Here is a 17,915-nt window from a genome sequence, read left to right as displayed (position 1 = left end):
CAGAGGTGGAAGCCCCTCTGGTCCTCCCGGTCCTCCTGAGGCTGTACGCATGGCTTGAGTGTGTTAATTATTCTGGGTTCTGCAACCGGTCCTTTCCCCGTCGGTGCTTTCTGCTTTGTGCTGGGGGTTAGATTTAATTGCAGATCTCAAAATGCCGACTCCTGGCAAGGCACGTGGCAGGCGTGGAAGGATCTTACCACCTTCACAGTGGTCCCAGCCCCTTCTCAATCTGCTGTAAGCTGGGGCTGCTTCAGATCTGGGTGCCTGAAATGCTGATCCCGTGTGACAGCTGGATGTTGTGAGGTCCTGCTTCCAACGGGGCGTGTTTCTAGGTGAGTCAAGATAAGCTGGCTCTTGGGTCACATAGGAAGTTGGTCTTTGGGTTTCGCTTGAAGAGTGGCTCTTTCTAGGGGCCAGGAACGTGCTGGATGAGGGTCTGGCAGCTCAGTCCAGTGGAAGTATCCTCTTCAGGGCAGCTCGTGCTCTGAACACCTGTGGCCTCCTCCGAGAATTATATCAAGGTCAAGAGTCCTTGAGCCAGGCATTTCACTGGCTTGTGGGCGGCTGCTTGTGGAGAGAACAGGACCATGGAACAGGGAAGAGGAGGCTGTTGGGAGCTGGGTGTGTGGGGGCTTGGGTCAGTTCAGCTGCAGACAGACAGCAACCGGCCGGCAAATCCTGAGCAAACTCTTTGCAGACATTGGTCTTTCCTCCTTACCAGAAATCTCATAAGTATGGGCTTCAACTGCCATATTTGATACTGGGAGGCCCTGAGGAGAAACTGCAGAGGATCTTGTTATTTGCTTGGTTTCAGAAGCTTATAAATGGGAAAAGTAATGCCTTACAGGAAGAGAGGAGGGGAGGGATCATGATGTAGACAGTGGGATTGAGTGCAAGACAGCTCGTCAAGCTTGCAGATGACACCAAGCTGAGCGGTGCAGCTGAGTCACTGGAGGGATGGGATGCCATCCAGAGGGACCAGGACAGGCTTGAGGAGTGGGCCCATGTGAACCTCATGAAGTTCATCAAGCCCAAGTGCAAGGTCCTGCACCTGGGTCGGGGTAACCCCCAGTATCAGCATAGACTGGGGATGGATGGTCAGAGAGCAGCCCTACGGGGTGGGACTTGGGGGTGTTGGTGGGTGAAAAGCTGGACATGAGCCAGCAACGTGCGCTGGCAGCCCAGAACCCCCCCGCAGCCTGAGCTGCATCCCCAGCAGCGTGGGCAGCAGGGCGAGGGGGGGGATTCTGCCCCTCTGCTCCGCTCTGTGAGACCCCCCTGCAGTGCTGCCTCCAGCGCTGGGGCACCAACAGCAGAAGGACATGGAGCTGTTGGAGCGGGGCCAGAGGAGGCCCCGGAGGTGCTGGGAGGGCTGGAGCCCCTCTGCTGTGAGGACAGGCTGAGAGAGCTGGGGGGGTTCAGCCTGGAGAAGAGAAGGCTCCGGGGGAGACCTTCCAGCCCCTGCCAGTCCCTAAAAGGGAGAAAGAAAGCAGGGGAGGGATGTTTTACAAGGGCATGGAGTGATAGAACGAGGGATGATGGCTTCAAACTGGAAGAGGGGAGATTTAGATGAGATATTGGGAAGAAATTGTTTGCTGTGAGGGTGGTGAGCCCCTGGCCCAGGTTGCCCAGAGAAGCTGTGGCTGCCCCATCCCTGGAGGTGTTCAAGGCCAGGCTGGACGGGGCTTGGAGCAACGTGGTCTGGTGGGAGGTGTCCCTGCCCAGGGCAGGGGGGTTGGAACTAGATGATCTTCAAAGGTCCCTCCCAACCCAAACCATTCTGTGATCCCGTGATTATCCTTCTCACCCGCTTTGGGTGTCCCTGCTGCACTAGGACAGCCCGCTCAGCAGCTGCGTGCGGCTGCTCGCAGCCGGTGGGCTGTGGGCATCAAGGCTCTGTGCAGAGGAACACGCTGGCACGCTCCCACAGCTTGCAGGGGGTTATTTTTATTTTCCTTGTATGTCCTAAGGAGCTGAGAGCTGCATTCGTTTCCTCTGTCTCCCTACCCACTCCAACACAAGCTTACTCCAGGGCAAGACCCTGCTGATAAAGGCTCTTTAAGGACAAGAGGACTTTCCGTGCCTGTGCCATCCCTGGTGGTGGATAAACACGGGATAAATCTGTCCTCTCCGAGATGCAAACAGCGCACAAAGAGCCCTTGTGCGTTGCTCCCAGCCCTCCGCTTCAGCGGGACGAGGCTGCCACTAACCAGGCTGCTGGAGCGCGAGGGAATTCACCCCCAGCAGCTGTCTGAATTATTTCGTAGCGTAAGGAAAACGTTGGCGTGGTCCCAAAAGCTTGCGTCCCGGCGTGCCCACCAACTGGATGCGTGTTCCTTTGAAAATCCCCCTCCTGCAGGGAAGGGGCACAAGGGTGTGCTGTGTCACGGGCCGGGTGCGTACACGCTGCCGGCACCGTGGCTCATCCGGAGGTGCCCAGATTGCCTTTGAGCAGCATGACCTTGGCCATCAGCAGCAGTGCTGCTGCAACGGCAAGCGGTCTCACGTGGGGGGTGAGGTCTCCCAGGCAGATGCACGTCTCGGGCTGGTTTAGCAGTCGGGATGTGCACAAGATGGACCAGGAACTCCCAAGGATGGTTTTCCTTGTGCTTTATTGACTGTTCGGCGCCTCACACAGAGAAGGTACAGTTGTCGTCTCCTTCTGCGGCAGCCTGAGTTGGGCAAGGTGCCGCCTGTGCTAAAATTGGTGTCATGAAACCAAACCCCAGAGTCTGTGCAAGAGCGTTTAGCTCTGTGCCTAAGAAAAACCTTTCAGCTGCAGGGGGAAAGGCTCTGGGCTAAAATTCCTGGAGAAAAAAGTGAGGATTTCATTGTATAACTGCAGTTGTAGGTAGAGTAAGACCTCTTTTGGATTGGCCTGGGAGGGCGCAGGTAAGCAGTGCACGGGGGCGTGATGGATGGACACAGGCACTGGTGTTAGATGCAGCACAAAATAAGCAGCCAAGGGGCATAAAATCATGTGGGCCAAACAAAAGTCATCCTGGTTCCTGGGAAATAAGGCGGTCTCGTTTTTCACATACTTGGACTAGTTGGGCAGCCTTTGAGCTCTTGGCCAAGGAGCTGGCGAATCCACGGGCGTCACAAAGGTGTCCTGCAGCTGAGCTCCTCCCTGGCAGCGGGGAGGGTGTAGGGCAAACCTCACCTTACCGTGCTCTGCAATTAACTCTGCTCAGCAGCCTGGATGAGACTAATGAGCTTTCCAGCCTTGATAGGTGTCATCTCTTTCACCTGATTGTACTTTTCAGGAATTTCTCTTGCTGTCAGTAACGTCTCAGTCCAGCGGTTTTTGATTCCAAAGCTTCTTTTACAATACAAATGTGTGGTCTGTGGGTTGTTTTGGGTTTTTTTCCCTTTCCTCTGCTATTTTTAGCTTCTTTTTAATTGGCAAGATATAAGATAGGCACTGGACGTCAGCCTTGAGTGGCAGATTGCTTGGCGCTCTGCTGCTGTGGTTTCAGCGGAGGTCAGCATGTTGCATGAGCTGGCGTGTGATGTGCTGTGCTCACGTGTCACGGAGCTGGCCCCACTCCACCGGCACACTGGGGATGGAGATCCCCCCGCACCCGCACGTGGCAGTAGTGGTGCATGGGTTTGGGCTGTGGCTGGGTGCCAGGGAGGACCAGGAGAGGTGGCCTCATCCCGAGCACTATGGGACACTGGGTGGACCCTTGGCAGCTCATGCCACCGTGGTTCAGAGCTTCCTGGGGGGCGTCCATGTTGTCCTTCAGGAAGAAATTCTTGGCTGTGAGGGTGGTGAGCCCCTGGCCCAGGTTGCCCAGAGAAGCTGTGGCTGCCCCATCCCTGGAGGTGTTCAAGGCCAGGCTGGACGGGGCTTGGAGCAACGTGGTCTGGTGGGAGGTGTCCCTGCCTAGGGCAGGGGGTGGCAGTGAGTGGGCTTTAAGGTCCCTTCCAACCCAAACTGTTCTGTGATTCTGCGATTTTTGCCACGCAGACATGCCCCTTGCCCTAAGACAAACCTCTTTCCCGTCTGAAAGCGATGGCCTTAATAACGTAGGTGTAATATTGGGGACAGCAGCAGCTCAGCAGCATGAAGCCATCTCACCACTCTGCCCCCAAGTCCTCCACACTGGGTTAGCAGCCGTCAGACCTGGTTTAGGAGGTGGGTCTCCTCCTCCAGGACCAGCCCCAGCCACGGTGGTGCTGGCGTCTGAGCTGGGCGGTGGGGCTGAGGCACCAGCTGATGCCGACAGAAAGGTTTCTGCTCGCTGTTCTTTCTAGCTGTCACATTTGTTCCCAAATACAATTATTTTGTCTCGCTGAGCTTAATAGGAATTAAAAAAATCTTTGTGAATCAGCCTTGGAGGGGGTGGGGGAGGGAGGGACGATAAACTACAGGCCAAGAAGTGACATGAAGACGGGTGATGTTTAAATGTTCTGCCTGATGACGTCATCTCACAGGAGCATGAAAGACCTGGCCTGTGATGCTGGGAGCAGGGACACATGACTCAGCCGAGCCACTGCCTTTGTGCCACTCTGAGTCATCCGGCCGGCCCCATGTGTCCACACAGAGCTTCCCTTGGCATGTCCCAGTGGTGGAGCATCAAGAATCTCCAAGTGCGGGGGATGCTTGAAGGTCTCGAGCCAACCTCCCTTCGGATGCTGGAGGACTTTGGGTGCAAGAAGGACACGGACCTGTTGGAGTGGGTCCAGAGGAGGGCCATGAAGATGATCCAAGGGCTGGAGCACCTCTCCTACGAGGACAGGCTGAGAGAGTTGGAGTTGTTCAGCCTGGAGAAGAGAAAGCTCCGGGGAGACCTTAGAGCGACCTTCCAGTCCCTGAAAGGGGCCTACAGGAGAGCTGGGGAGGGGCTGTCTGCAAGGGCACATAGCCATAGGACGAGGGGCAATGGTTTAAACTAGAGCAGGGCAGGTTTAGATGAGACATTAGGAAGAAGTTCTTTACACTGAGGGTGGGGAGACACTGGCCCAGGTTGCCCAGAGAGGTGGTGGAGGCCCCATCCCTGGAGACATCCAAGGCCAGGCTTGGTGAGGCTCTGAGCAAACTGATCTAGTTGAACAAGTCCCTGCTTACTGCAGGGGGGCTGGACTAGATGGGCTTTAAAGGTCCCTTCCAACCCAACACATTCTGTGATTCTATGATTGTATGATTCTATGACTCTCCGGCTGCATTCATTGAACACAAGGGAGATGTTTTCCCGGCTTCGTGCTTGATTTGTTGAATCAAGACTCTTATCCAAAGAGATATCTTTAGTTAGGCTGCTTGCCTCTTCAAAACCCTTGTGCTTTTCTGCTCTTGGGTGGCAAAGCCACCTCTGCTCTTTACGGGGAAGGCATATGTGTAAGCTTTGGGGACAAAGGGGGAGGCAGGGACTGGTGGCATGCCTGTCTCCTGGGGGAGGTGCTATGACGAGGTGATGGTCACTGCCAAGGTGACCGGTGCTGCATCAAATCAAAAACCAAACCATGTGCAGCAAGCAGCTGTGGGTTGTGATTTTTGTTGTGCCTCACACTGAAAATAGGCAGGGGATTAAATGTTCAGTTTAATCTGGCCGTTGAGGGAAGCCCCATCACTCCGGAGGGTTCGCTCAAGACAAGTTGGCTGGGCTTCTCTTCCCCTTCACTGGGCCACCCATTCCAGGGCAAAGCTGGAGATGGGACCTCAAGTTGTTTCCTTCAAACTGGCGCCTGGGACTGGGAGGACTGGTTTCCCTTGGTTCCCCAGCTTCCCAGTAGTTCAGAGAACATGGAAGGAGCTAAAATCCACCTCTGTTGCCTGCACAGTCTCATCTCCTAGGCTTGAAAAGGGATTTGGCTGGGTTGTGCTGCTGAAATCCGGTAGAGACGTGGATGCCCACTGCTCCTGGTCCACCACATCTCTGAGCAGACGTTCGGTGTCCTTTGTTACGGGATGGCAGCAGAGAAGAAAGGATCCGCGTGAAGCTGCGTGGCCCTGGCCAGCCTACAGCCCAATGGTGTTGAGTATTTGACTCCCCGGAGTGCAGCAGGTGGCTATTCTGGGAACACAGCGTTTCCTTTAGTCGTTTCTTGGCAATTAAGGCAGACTGAGCGACCAACTTCGAAAAACGCTGCGATAGTTGGTATATATAGCAAACTCCCCACATTTCCGCTCAGTCCTTCCCAAACCTGCCTCCTGTGCTGAATGAGTTTCTTTGGGACTGAGGTATGCATTTGCTTTTTTTTTTTTGCTTTTTGCTTTTTTTGGGGGGGGGTTTTTTGGCTCTGCCGTACTTATTTCTAGCTCTGCAGCACCGGCAGACGCCACTCCGTCCCGCAGTCCGGCGCTGCCCATGGGGCAGGGATGCCCTTCGCCGAACCGGCTGCCAACTCTTGTGCTCTCAACGCGCTCCCAATAGCTGCTCTGCTGAAAGAGCTCCATCTGGGTTTGCTCGCCGGAGGGTTTTCCCCCAGCCTGTGGGTGCTGGTTTCTTCTTCAGCGCTCGGGCTGTGCCACCAGCATCCTTTCTGCCCATTTCAGCATCATAAGGGTATGTTGCAGTTGGGCTCCAAACTTGGCCTTACCTGGTGCCTCTCAGGATGGAGGATGGTCTGGTGGGTGACATCAGCGTTCAGACCCTCCTCAGCCATTGAATTCCAGAAGCTTTTTTTGGCCTCGTTTTCCCAGTTTCTCCCACTTTGGCTCAAATTGTGGGTTGCTGTGTCTGTGCAAGCCTGGCTGGTGCTGCTGCCCCCTCCCAGCTCTCCTGCAGTCTAAGTGATGGGGTCTGGGACCGAAGGTCCACAACCGGAGGGCAGCATCTCGGGATCTCCAGCGTGGCTGTCCCCAGGATTTTATTCTTTTTTTTTTTTTTGGCTCATGCAAGGCTTTCTGTCCTCCTGTGCCATGCTGCGTCGTAAACCCACACTTCCACCGGCTGCCTGCCAAGTTTCCTCTGCTCTTATCGCCGCTCTTGGCTGCGGGATGCTGCAGACCGCCGCGGTGCTTCCCCTCTGACAGCGGCTTCCCCACACGCCTTCCAGTTTCCATCATCCCCTGCGCTTGCCCTTCCAAGCCATTGGAGACATAATTTCTTCCAGCCTGCTCACCATAGCTCAGGATGACAAAGCCTATTCAAGTCTTGTCTTCTGGGTCCTTCCAGCCTCTTGTTGCTCCTAATGCTCGATGAAATCTATAAAAAATGGCCTGTGGTGATATTTTTCCCCCCCTTCTTTTTTTCTACGGAAGGCCAAGAAAGAAGAAACCACATGAATGTTTGGGTTTGAGGTCTAGAGGGAAACGCTACAGGGTTGCTGTTCTGGCTCATGACACTTTTTCTTGTTTTGCTTGTCCTTGCTGTTAGCTGCACAGCCCGAAAGAAGCAGGTTTGGCATTACAGCTGTGAGGGTCTGATTGAGGATTGGAGGTGTGCCAGAGCTTCGGCTCCTGGGAGAACAGGGCTCAGAAGCAAATGAAGCATCTCTGGCTTCAACGAGCCTTGAGTCCACACCAAGCCTTGGCTGGGTGGGTGCTCCTATCCTGGCCCTTGGCTGGGGTGGGCTTGTACAGCCCCGGGCACCCTGTCCTCGGGGGCTGCGACTCTCTGCATCAAGTGTTGTTACTCATTCAGATTGATCCCACCTCGTGTACACGGGGTATCACGGCCTGCATTTAGGGGTAGCTGTGCTGAGTGCCTGGTGCGCTCCCTCTCCGACGGTCACTGCAGGGTTTGTGGGTGGCTCTGAAGCCGGAGAAGAGACATGGCAATGACAAAGATGCGAGATCCACAAGCCTAAATGCCTCTTCTGTTTTTTCTTTGCAGCTCGACAGGACAGAGACAGCTGTGAACAACCTCAACCCGGCCTTTTCCAAGAAGTTCATCGTCGACTACCACTTTGAAGAAGTGCAGAAGCTCAAGTTTGCCCTGTTTGACCAGGACAAGTCGAGCATGCAGCTGTATGAGCATGACTTCCTGGGGGAATTCTCCTGCACGCTGGGCACGGTGAGGCTCTGAGGTCCCTGCAGCTCGCTGTCCTCCAAATCACCTCAGCCACGGGGACGTGGGGGGATAAGAGCTGCTGCTCTTAGCTACTGTAAAGTTTGCTGGGTCCTACCTGGCAAAACTAATTTAATTTGTTTGTCACGCTTCAACTGTTGAGGTTGAACTGTTCCACATTAGGGCTGTTGGCCACTTGCTCAAGTCTAAGCTAGTCATAGTGTGGGCTTCTGCTGGTGCCTGCATGGAGGCATCAACTGGAAGCTTTTGGAGGTACCTCCAAGCTTTTGGAGGTAACCCAATGGTGAGAGGTATCTCACCATGGTTATAGTAAGAGCCCTGATGACCAGCTTGGGTTTGGACTTGGGAAACTTCCAGATGTGTAAAGTTAAGATGCATTGCGGTCTACCTTTCTCTCTCAGTTTTGTTTTTCTTTTTTTCCCCAAAGCTTTATCCGTTGCTGTTGTGTAGCAAATCATCTCCGCTACTTTAGCATGTTGGTGCTGGAATGTGTCTTCTGCTCTTCCTGTGGAAAAGCTTTTGGGACACAATGCGATTTATAAGCCTTTGGAAGGTCTTTGCGCTCGTGAACCCAGACCCTGTTAGAAGCTGGCAACTACATTCTCCAAACGTCTTTGTCCTCTGAGCTCGCTTTGACTCAGAGGCAAGGGTGTTTTTTTTTCCGTTCTTTTGCAGCATCCGGCTGCTTGGGGCTGCTGTGGTACCTGGCACAAGCACAGGGGCTGGCAGAAGCTGTCTCTGTTGTGCTCGGTGCTGGGAACCGGGAGGAAGGAGACGCTGTAAATTGGTGGGTCGGCGTGCACAGCCGGCCCAAGGTGTTTGGGGAGGCTCATGAGTGCAATTGCTTTGTTACACGGGCCGCGATACGGCTCTGCACATGGGCGGGAGGGCTGAATGACTTCACCATTGCCCACTCAAGAGCTTGAGGTGTTAGAAGAGCGCTGACATTCAGAGTGTTTGACGTTTAACGTCTGAGTTTTTGGAAGTGCTCTGTGACGACCTAATTCTGCCCCTGCAGAAGTTAAGAGACAGTGCAGGCAACGGCCCAGGCTAGTGTTCAGTGATTTAGGTGAAACCCATTATTTCCTGGTAGTTCTGTTGCTGAAATGCAGCCACCTCAGGTGTGGGGCAGTTCAGCAGCGCTCCTTGTGAAGGTCATGGTCTTGGTGGAAGGCGCGAGCACGGAATTTATGGACGTAAGAAATCAGAGCTGAAACCTTGCTGTTCCTAACTCTGCAGAACTCCAGGGCTCTGCAGGCTCACGCCGGAGAGGAACGTCATCCGTACGCCCTGGGGAGAAAGGTGGACCCTCCTGCTTGTTGGGTCTCCCAGAAGAGGCCAACCCTTTCTGGTGCTTTGAAATGCGATTAGCTTGGACCGTGAGACTGGCCGGACCATGCTGGGGCTGGGGTAACGGTGGGGATGGGCAGTTGTTGGCAGGTCTCACGCCCGAGGTGCTTGCTCAGAACAGGTGGTGGTTTTGCCGTGGTGGCTGATGGGCATGGCGGAACTGTCTACTGTGTCTTTGTGGTAGGTTTAGTCCATTCAGAAAAAAAGAGAGCTCTGAACTTCTGTAATCTCACGCAAGTATTTACACTCTGCGAAAGAGAAGTTGGCTTACGTGCGTGCCCAGTTTTGATGAATTTTTGCAGTGCTTCCCACGTGAGATCCTTGGTGACCTTTAGCCCACAACAAGACACCGGCTTAGAATGGAGGGATCTTCTCATTTTCCTTTTTTTGCTGGACATTCTCTGTTCTCCCCGTGGCCGGCGTGGGCTTGCAGCACAGCCCGGTCGAGGGGCAGAGATGGACCGGAGGGGTAGCACGTGCGCTAGGGCGCCTGGTGAGGAGAGGGGTGAAACGGGGCCTTGCGGGCTCAGCCACCCTGCTTTGGGGGTTCTGATGCCTAGATTTTGTCTGGTGAGATGTCTTCCTGAGCCTGCCCGGTTTTGAGGCGCAAGCAGCTCTCAGAAGGGAAGGAGAGCAGCTGCAGGCAGCAGCAACCACACAGCAAGCATCTGACCCGTCGAGTTTGCATCGGAGCGCTGTCAGATTAGCCGGATTATTTTATTGCAGCTAATTAGGTCTCTGGTAAGATTTGAAAGGGTGGCTGGATCAATTCGCGAGGCTGTAACGACCTCTGTGGCCAAACGAAATGTAACAGGGATCAAATGGCAGGCTGGAGGGTGTCTGTGGTTTCTGCCAGCCGGGGCTGCGAGGAGATCTCACCTCCTTGCGCCTGGCACAAACATCTGGTTGCGCTGGCGGGTGCTTCCTCTGCATTTATGGATCCAAAGCACCAGGACGTGGCTGGCTAGTCACAATGGGAAGGGGTTTTTTGCCTTGATGTTGCAAGAGTCATAGGATCACAGGACGGTTTGGGTTGGAAGGGACCTTAAAGCCCACCCAGTGCCACCCCCTGCCCTGGGCAGGGACACCTCCCACCAGACCACGTTGCTCCAAGCCCCATCCAGCCTGGCCTTGGACCCCTCCAGGGATGGGGCAGCCACAGCTTCTCTGGGCAACCTGGGCCAGTGCCCCACCACCCTTGCAGTGTAAAACATTTCGTCCTTCTTTCTAGTCTAAATCTTCCCTCTTTTAGTTTAAAGCCATTACCCCTTGTCCTGTCGCCACAGGCCCTATTAAAAAGTCTGTCCCCGTCTTTCTTATAAGCCCTCTTTAAAGTACTGAAAGGCTGCAGTAAGGTCTCCCCGGAGGGAAGACACCATTTCTGGGGAGCAATGGGAGGAATACAAGCATGGCTGGGTCACTTGGATGGCAGGAGCAACAAGTTAAGCCGTTTCATTACGTGTGGGTTTTTTTTTTTTTAATTATTATTATTATTATTATTTTCCCACTGTGTGACGTGGGACCAAAGGCGGAGGCAGAAGGGTGGGTGGGACTGCATTTTTTTTAATCAGCGGCCCCTGTATCTCGAAGGGGTCCCCACCAGGTATGGAAGCGGAGCACAGCTACACCCAGCAGGTTGCTGGACCCTCGTGTGGGGGTCTGCGCCTCCCGGGGAAAAACTTACAGGACCCCCAGATCTGAAGGCGATTGAAACTCCGTGAGCTAGGAAAAAAATCTCAGGGGGGTTAATTCAGCTCCCAGATCGTCCTGTCTGGCCTCTTACAAGGCTAAAGTGAAGGGGGGGGGATGTGCCTTCGGGGGGTGCTGACCCCTGTGCCTTGCTCTGGCAGAGGGGACGGAGCGATGCTGGGGGGAGCATCAGGATTCACCCATGGAAACGTGGGGCTTGGAGCAACCTGGGCTGGTGGGAGGTGTCCCTGCCCAGGGCAGTGGGAGTGGAACAAGATGGTCTTTAAGGTCCCTTCCAACTCTAAGCATTTGGTGATTCTATGAACGTGGCCTGAAAGCAAGTTGCTGGCAGGGTTCATGTTAGATGTGTTTAAAAAATGGGGTTTGAAAAGGCTGAGTTGGGATTTTGCTGGGAACAAATCACGGTCCTTCAGCTGCGTGAGGTCCCGCTGCCCTGCTCCGCGCGAAGAGCCCGTCCCTGGGTTCGAGGGGAGACGCTGCTCCACACGGCTTAGCAGCTGCCCCATGGCCTCGGGTGACAGTGGTGAAATGCCCAGTGTCACTGTCAGCCCAGAGCACGATGTCTTTCTTCTGCTGTTGTGGATGCTTCATCTGAATTAACAAACGTGAGCAATGATCAGTTGCTTATGAGTCTGCTTGTGATCACTTCTACAGTCATGACTTTATTTTCTTTGGCTTCTCTAGATTGTCTCCAGCAAGAAAATAACACGGACTCTCCTTCTGGGCAACGGGAAGCCGGCTGGGAAAGGGATGATAACGGTACGGTTACTCCTTTACGTTACCTAGTGGCTGCGTAAAGGCGGAAAATAATGTGGGGGCAACGCAGGACACACGCCTGGGTTCCAGGAGACTGGGGTTTTATCTCATGAACATTTCTCCCTTTAACTCCCGTTTTCCTGCCCACTTCGGTCTGTTTGGAGGACAGATTATTTGGGGTAGGGACCATCTCGCCCCGGTCTCCACCCGGTGCCCGGCGCTCTGAGCCTTCAACTTCTGCTTCGGTCTCTGAAATAAGAAAGCCCTCAATGTGGAGAAGTACAAAGCAAATCTGTGCTCCTGGTGTGTGTTATCTGGTGCATCCCTCCCAGGAGCTGCAGGAGGTAAGAGGGCCGATTCCTTTGCCAGCGATGTGCGGTTTTGTTTGTAGGAAGAGGATGGGAGCTGTGCCGTAGCAACAACTCTCATAGCAACAGCCGTGATGCTCCCGATGCAGACCCCTCCAGGCAGCGTCCTTCCCGCTGCGGAGCTCTTTAGTCACGTGTTTGGGGTTTTTTTTAAAAAAAGAAAAGACTAAATTTAGGTGCGTTTCCCTCCTGCCGCGTCGCCCATCCTTTTTTGGATCTCTTCCGTATGACCCGTTTTGTGAGATGCACAGCCGGGCAGCAAAGGTGTGGAAGAAAAGACCAGCAAGGAGTTAAACCTCTGTCGGGTTTAAAAGCACTGGAAGGGTTTAAAAGCCCAGGACCTGGCTGCCGCAAGGGCATCTCCATCGCTCTTTGCTCTAGCGGCTAGGAAGATGCTGCCAGCTTTTCTCCCTTAATTGCTGCAGTTAGTCTTTAAACGCCGGAGGAAAAGCCCCAGTGAAGCTGACAAGCGGTGCCTGACGCCGCGTGCCATCCCTGAGGAGCGGGCTCTTGACACCCCGGCCGATGCTGGAGCGGGAAGGGCTGGACCAGATGAAAAGTTTCCAGTCAAGTTCAAAGGTGACACGCTTTAAAAAAAGCGGAAGGTCCCGATCTGTCACTAATGTTTCATTAAAAATCAAAGTCTCTGAGACATCTGCTTCATTTTATCCCATTGATGCAATTTTCTGTCTGTTTTGGTTTTGGGTTTTTTTTTTTGCCCTGGCTTGGTGATGACAACAGGGTCATGTGTGGTGGGCCCTGCTGCTTGGCACGGCACTGGAGCATAGGCTGCGGACACCAGCCAAGGAGCAGGCTTCTGCTTTGGACTCACTCATATAAAACATGGAGTTTGGAGCCAAAACCTGCCTTCCTCGCCCCCATCCATTTCAATTTTGCCCAAGTATCCTTTTTCTGAACTGAGATACCAGAAAGGTAAATGCAACAGAAGAACCTTGGCTGGCTGGCTGGCTGGGATTGCGTGGGGGTCCCTCAGTTTGAAGAGATGGGGAAAATCCTGCAGCGAGCTGCTGCGTTTGGGAAAATCAATTCTGAGATCTTGCCGCACGCCTCTGCCAGGCACAGCGGTGGGGATGGCGTTATTGTCCATGCTGGCCAAGAGAAAATGCCACCAGCAGCCTGCGGCAGTGTGGCACAAGGATGTTCCTGGGGCTCGTTGGCACGGTCTGGCTTTTACGTAGCCTCCAGTGAGCCCTAAAACGCTGGACACCAGCTGGGTGTGCTTTTGTGGGGAGCAGCGAAGGGCAATTTCCATCCGCTCCCCTGCAGCTCCTCTTCCTCACGCTGGCTTTGGTGACTGTGCTCCAGGTGGGAGAGAAAACCGATGCCGCGTCTTCGTGATGGGGAACTTCTGACTTCACGTCTATAGGGAGCAGAGAGGAACGTTGAGTTCTGCGTGCGGTGAACACATCCTCTGTGGGCCGTAGGGTGGTGTCCTCCCCGGAAAGGCTGGGAGGTTGTTGGGGAGCTGCCCAGGCAGATTCCAAGGCTGCATCTCTGTCTCCTCGTCTCTGCAAATTCCCTGCTCCCCTAAGTGCCAATAACCCTCGGATTGCTCGTTCCGCAGAAAACTGTCCCCTTGATTTCTGCAAGCCTGGCTGTAATTACGCTGTGGATCTCCTGTGAAGAACTGCCTCCTTGAAGAAACAGCGAACAGCCACGCTTGGGAGCGGCGTGCGGGAGGACAATGTCCACGTCGTGATCCCGGCCGTGCTGGTGCCGGATCCTGCCCAGCAGGATGCTGCGGCTGGGGATGCCAGGGGACGGCTCAGCCCAGCCTGGGGAGCGGAGGAGGGAGAGGTGAGGGAGCAGATGCTTGAGCAGGACACAGCCTTGAGGAAAAAAATACAAGTGATTCAGGAAACGGCTGGTAACAGAAGTGAATAAATGTGGTTTTTTTGTTACAAACATTCCCTTTCTTAAAATACCAAGAGACTCATTAGACCACGTTCCAGACAAAACCGGCCTGCTGGTGGCTGGCAGCCGAAGTCCTTCTGGAGCGTATGTGAATAAAGTCTCTTAAACTGAAGTAATCTGGGCTGTTGCTCCCCAGGAGCAATGGTGGAGTTTTCATCCGTGGGGCCGTCTCCTCGAGTGATGATGCGGAGACGTGGCTGGAGTCCTTGGTGCCACCAGCATCTCCGCTAAGGGATGGGGAGCTGCTTTTTGCCATGTCCAGCCTGAGATGTGGAGGACAAAGTGGCACATCTTGCTGCCAAGGGGTTTTATGATTCCTCTTTCCTCTTGGCTTGGTCCTTGGAGGCTTCTGGAGGTCCTGGACAAGCGCTGGTGCAGAAAAGCCACGTGAGAGCCAAGAAAAGGGACGAGTTTGTTACCTGAAGCATCATTTTTGACCTGATGGCATGGAGGAAAGAGGCTGCTTGGGGTGTCCTGGCAGCTCATTCTCCCTTTGGGTTGTCCATTCAAGAGGCTTAATTGTACCTGTTGACTCCCAGCCCTGCAAATGAACATGTTTCACATGGATCCGGCTCCAGCCATGAGCCTGTGGAGGTCGGTAGGATGTCCCAGGGGCTCTGGCTGCAGCACCAGCATCGCAGCTGGTAATCTGCTAAAATTAAAAAAACAACTTATCCTATTTTCTTTTAAAGCCGGTGTGTCGCTGCCTTGGCGCAGGGTAAGTGGCAATGCCCGTCCAGGGGAAGTTCGGCCTTTTTCTCCATCCTTCTCCATTTCAGGGAGAAGCTGGGAAGTAGGCTTCGGTCCCAAATTGGTCTGCAAAGGTAAAATCAGTTTAACTCCCCAGCAGTGAAATACTGCGTGCGTTAGATCATCCAGCCTCTTAGCTGGGAAATGGGTTTTGCAGGAGCTGTGCGGCAGTCGTGCAGCTGTGTATCTCCAGAGCGCGCGTCCCCGGGCTCCGGGTTCTCTTCTGGCTTGGGGTTCGCTTGCTTTTTGTGCTGAAAATGAATGCAGCCTCCCTTGTCTTTCAGATAGCGGCCCAAGAGCTCTCGGATAACAGGGTGATTACTCTGAGCATGGCCGGCAGAAAACTGGATAAAAAGGTGAGTGGGGTGGTGTCCGGGGGATGCGATGTTAAACCTCTGCCCTTCGTAGGCTAAGGGATCTAAAGATATCTCTGCTTTTGGGTACGACAGTGACAGAGAAAGGTCCTGCTGGAGAAAGCACTAGGGTGAGACTGGAGGGGTTCAAGTCCTGGCGGTGCCACTGGCTGCTAGGTACGCCCGTGCCTCAGTTTCCCTATTGGCACAGTATCACTTCCTTCATCCCGAGCACTGAGATGGAAGGATTACGTGTGGCACAGGATCTGTGTGCCAGCATGTCTGAAAGACAGCAGATTTGCTACTTCAGCGGCTGTCGTTTGGAAATGTCTCCTGAGGGACCTGGCAGCTTTGATGCCCCTTGAACCCGTATCTCAGAAGCGCTGCCCGCTCCTGGCCTGTGGCTTCAGCCCCTCTGGAAACGGAGCGAACATCTGCTTGTGTATCCAACAGCCGGGCCCATCTTTTCTGAGGAAGAAGTCTTGGCCTCAGGGAGGCAGGTCATGCACGAGTTTCGCTTTGGATATGATGCGCAGGAAACCGTGAGCCTTTCTCAACAACGAATCTGACCTTATTTACCAGGCAACCGGAGCCATTCCTCTAAACCAGTGCTGTTGCTAAGCGATCGATGGGAATGTTACTTTTCCCTTCTTCCCGGTCTCTCCGGCGCTTGCGTTATTGGCAGGATGGCCCTCAGTTTTCAAACCAGGGTAAAGCAAGCTTCCAGGCAGAAGGGTATTTGCAGGGGCAGAAGACGTGGTTTGTCCAGTCCCGTTGTCCAGTATGTCCCATCCACCTGGGATGGATGCCTGGTTTATCCCAGTGTTTTTCCCCCCTGTTGGGACCTGCTGTTTTCTCGCCCTCCTGCTTACTCTGCCTACAGCAAGGAGCCAAATGCCCCTGTTAAGAAATCCCTGAATAACTCCGTTTCGTAAGTGGGCTGGAAGGTGTCCTTGAACTGGTGGCTTTCTCTGAACCTCTCAACCCCAGGCATGTCAATGAAGGCATCCCTAATGCAACAGTTTTCTTCCAGCGCCCCAAGAAAAAGCAAGGGGTGGGATTTCACAGCAGGCTTGGTGCCCTTCCTTCGTGCTTCAGGCTCCCTTTGCAGCCGTGGCCATTGTGAAGAGCAGGGCCAAGGACCTGGCACCTTCCTGCGGTGCTGGTACCTCAGGCGTATGTCCACTGGTATCAGCAACTTCATTGGTGGCATTACTTGCTCCGTGGGCAGGAGTTGCCTTTCTCATCTGGTTGGCAACCAAGTTCCTCTACCAGGTTATGCGAAGGTGACATCTTCAACTAGGACGTGGTAGCTGGGGGTCTGCTGCCCTTCAGACCCGCAGTCAAGGTACGGAAATTCAACATCTACTGGGATAAGGACTGTGAATAATCCTGTTCGTTCTGGGTCTCCCTCCAGTTTATCAATAGGTGTCAGCTGAAAACTCCTTCCCTGGGGACCGCCTGCTGTCACCAAGAGCTAACGCGGTTTCTTTGCTGATTCCCATAACGCAGCGCAGCGTCGCAGTGCCCAAAGCCCTGCTCATGGGCAAAGGATGTTCGTGTCACTTCACGCAAACTAAAAAGGTCTCTGAATAAGGAAATCGGACAAAAAACGTTATTTTGGGGTCGTTATTGGTCGTAGATGAAATGCACCTGTGGGAGCTGGGTAGAACTCGTTTCAGCTTAGGAAAAGCAGCAGAGAGGTGGCTAAGCAAAAAAACCACAAGGGTGACACTGCAGCCTGGGGGGTAACACCCTCCCGCACCCCGCAGCACTGGGGAGCGCGGCCGGAGGCTCGGACACGGTGTGACGGCATCAGATCTCACAGGATTTCGTGGTGGGACTATGGGATCATCTTGCCGCACAGGCAGAGCCGAAGCTGTGAGCGTCCCTTACGGGCAGCCGTGCCACAGACCCAGCCTGGGGCCGTGCTCAGCCCCCGGCAGCTCCTTCTGCTATGACTGCCCCGAGGCCGGGACATCTCAGCCTGCAGGCAGGTCCTCGGCCCCCTCACACGTCCACGGTTCCTCCACCCGCCGCTCACTGCCTTGCTTTAAATGCCCAAGCTGCGCAGCGGGAGCGTGTCAGCCGCAGAACCAGCCCGAGGCTCTCCTACCTTGTGTCAGATTAAGAAAAAAGAAAGCTGTTTTAAGAAAAAATGACTTGCCGAAGAGGAGGTACTTTCACCTGGGACCAGCCCTGGTGAACCCAGAGCTGTGCAGGAGGGCCGCGATGCTTCGGCACGGCTGGGGCAGAGCAAGCGCTGCGAGCCAGGATTGGTGCTGGGAGCTGTGCTTTGGGGAGCTGCGTTTGGTGGAAGTGCCACCTCCCCACTTCCTTGTCCGGGGCGTGCAAGGACCAGTTAGGGTGGTTTAGATTCTTGGACCAGTTTGCACCTCGATCCGGTCTTCTGTGCTCTTTTGGCTGCTCACTTTCCGTCTCCCGCCAGGCTTGCCGGGGTGAGGTGTTTGTGGGTTTGACGTTTTAAAATAGCAGCCCGCAATCCTGCGGCTTGGAGGCATCTCCCACCCTGCTTTGAATGGAGCAAGGCTGACCGGACTTGTAAAGCGGGCTGCTTGCTCTGCGTGGGTTGGCAGCAGACACCCTCCCAAGCTGCCGCCCGTCCCCTCAGCCGGTGCCTCCACCAGCCCAGGCTGGGCTGGCGCTGGCGAGGCTGCGCTGGGCTGCAGGTTAAGCCAGCGTAGGTAGGGTCAGGT

The 17,915-nt window shown here is 54.4% G+C and overlaps 1 protein-coding gene across 3 annotated transcripts in view; it reads left to right on the top strand.

Annotated features, from left to right (window-relative positions):
• Window positions 1-17,915, top strand: part of CPNE2 (copine 2) — a 60,026-nt gene that overhangs the window by 17,013 nt on the left and 25,098 nt on the right. For all 3 annotated transcript variants that reach the window (XM_074583437.1, XM_074583439.1, XM_074583436.1), the window contains exons 3-5: window positions 7,782-7,961; window positions 11,721-11,795; window positions 15,130-15,201. In XM_074583437.1, coding sequence (XP_074439538.1) covers window positions 7,782-7,961; window positions 11,721-11,795; window positions 15,130-15,201 — 327 coding nt within the window. The remainder of the gene's footprint in view (window positions 1-7,781; window positions 7,962-11,720; window positions 11,796-15,129; window positions 15,202-17,915) is intronic.

The sequence above is a fragment of the Larus michahellis genome, chromosome 4 (assembly GCF_964199755.1).
Source record: "Larus michahellis chromosome 4, bLarMic1.1, whole genome shotgun sequence".
NCBI classification, from domain to species: Eukaryota; Metazoa; Chordata; class Aves; order Charadriiformes; family Laridae; genus Larus; species Larus michahellis.
Note: the sequence above shows the minus strand (reverse complement) of the source record. Positions and strands in the feature narration are given on the sequence as shown.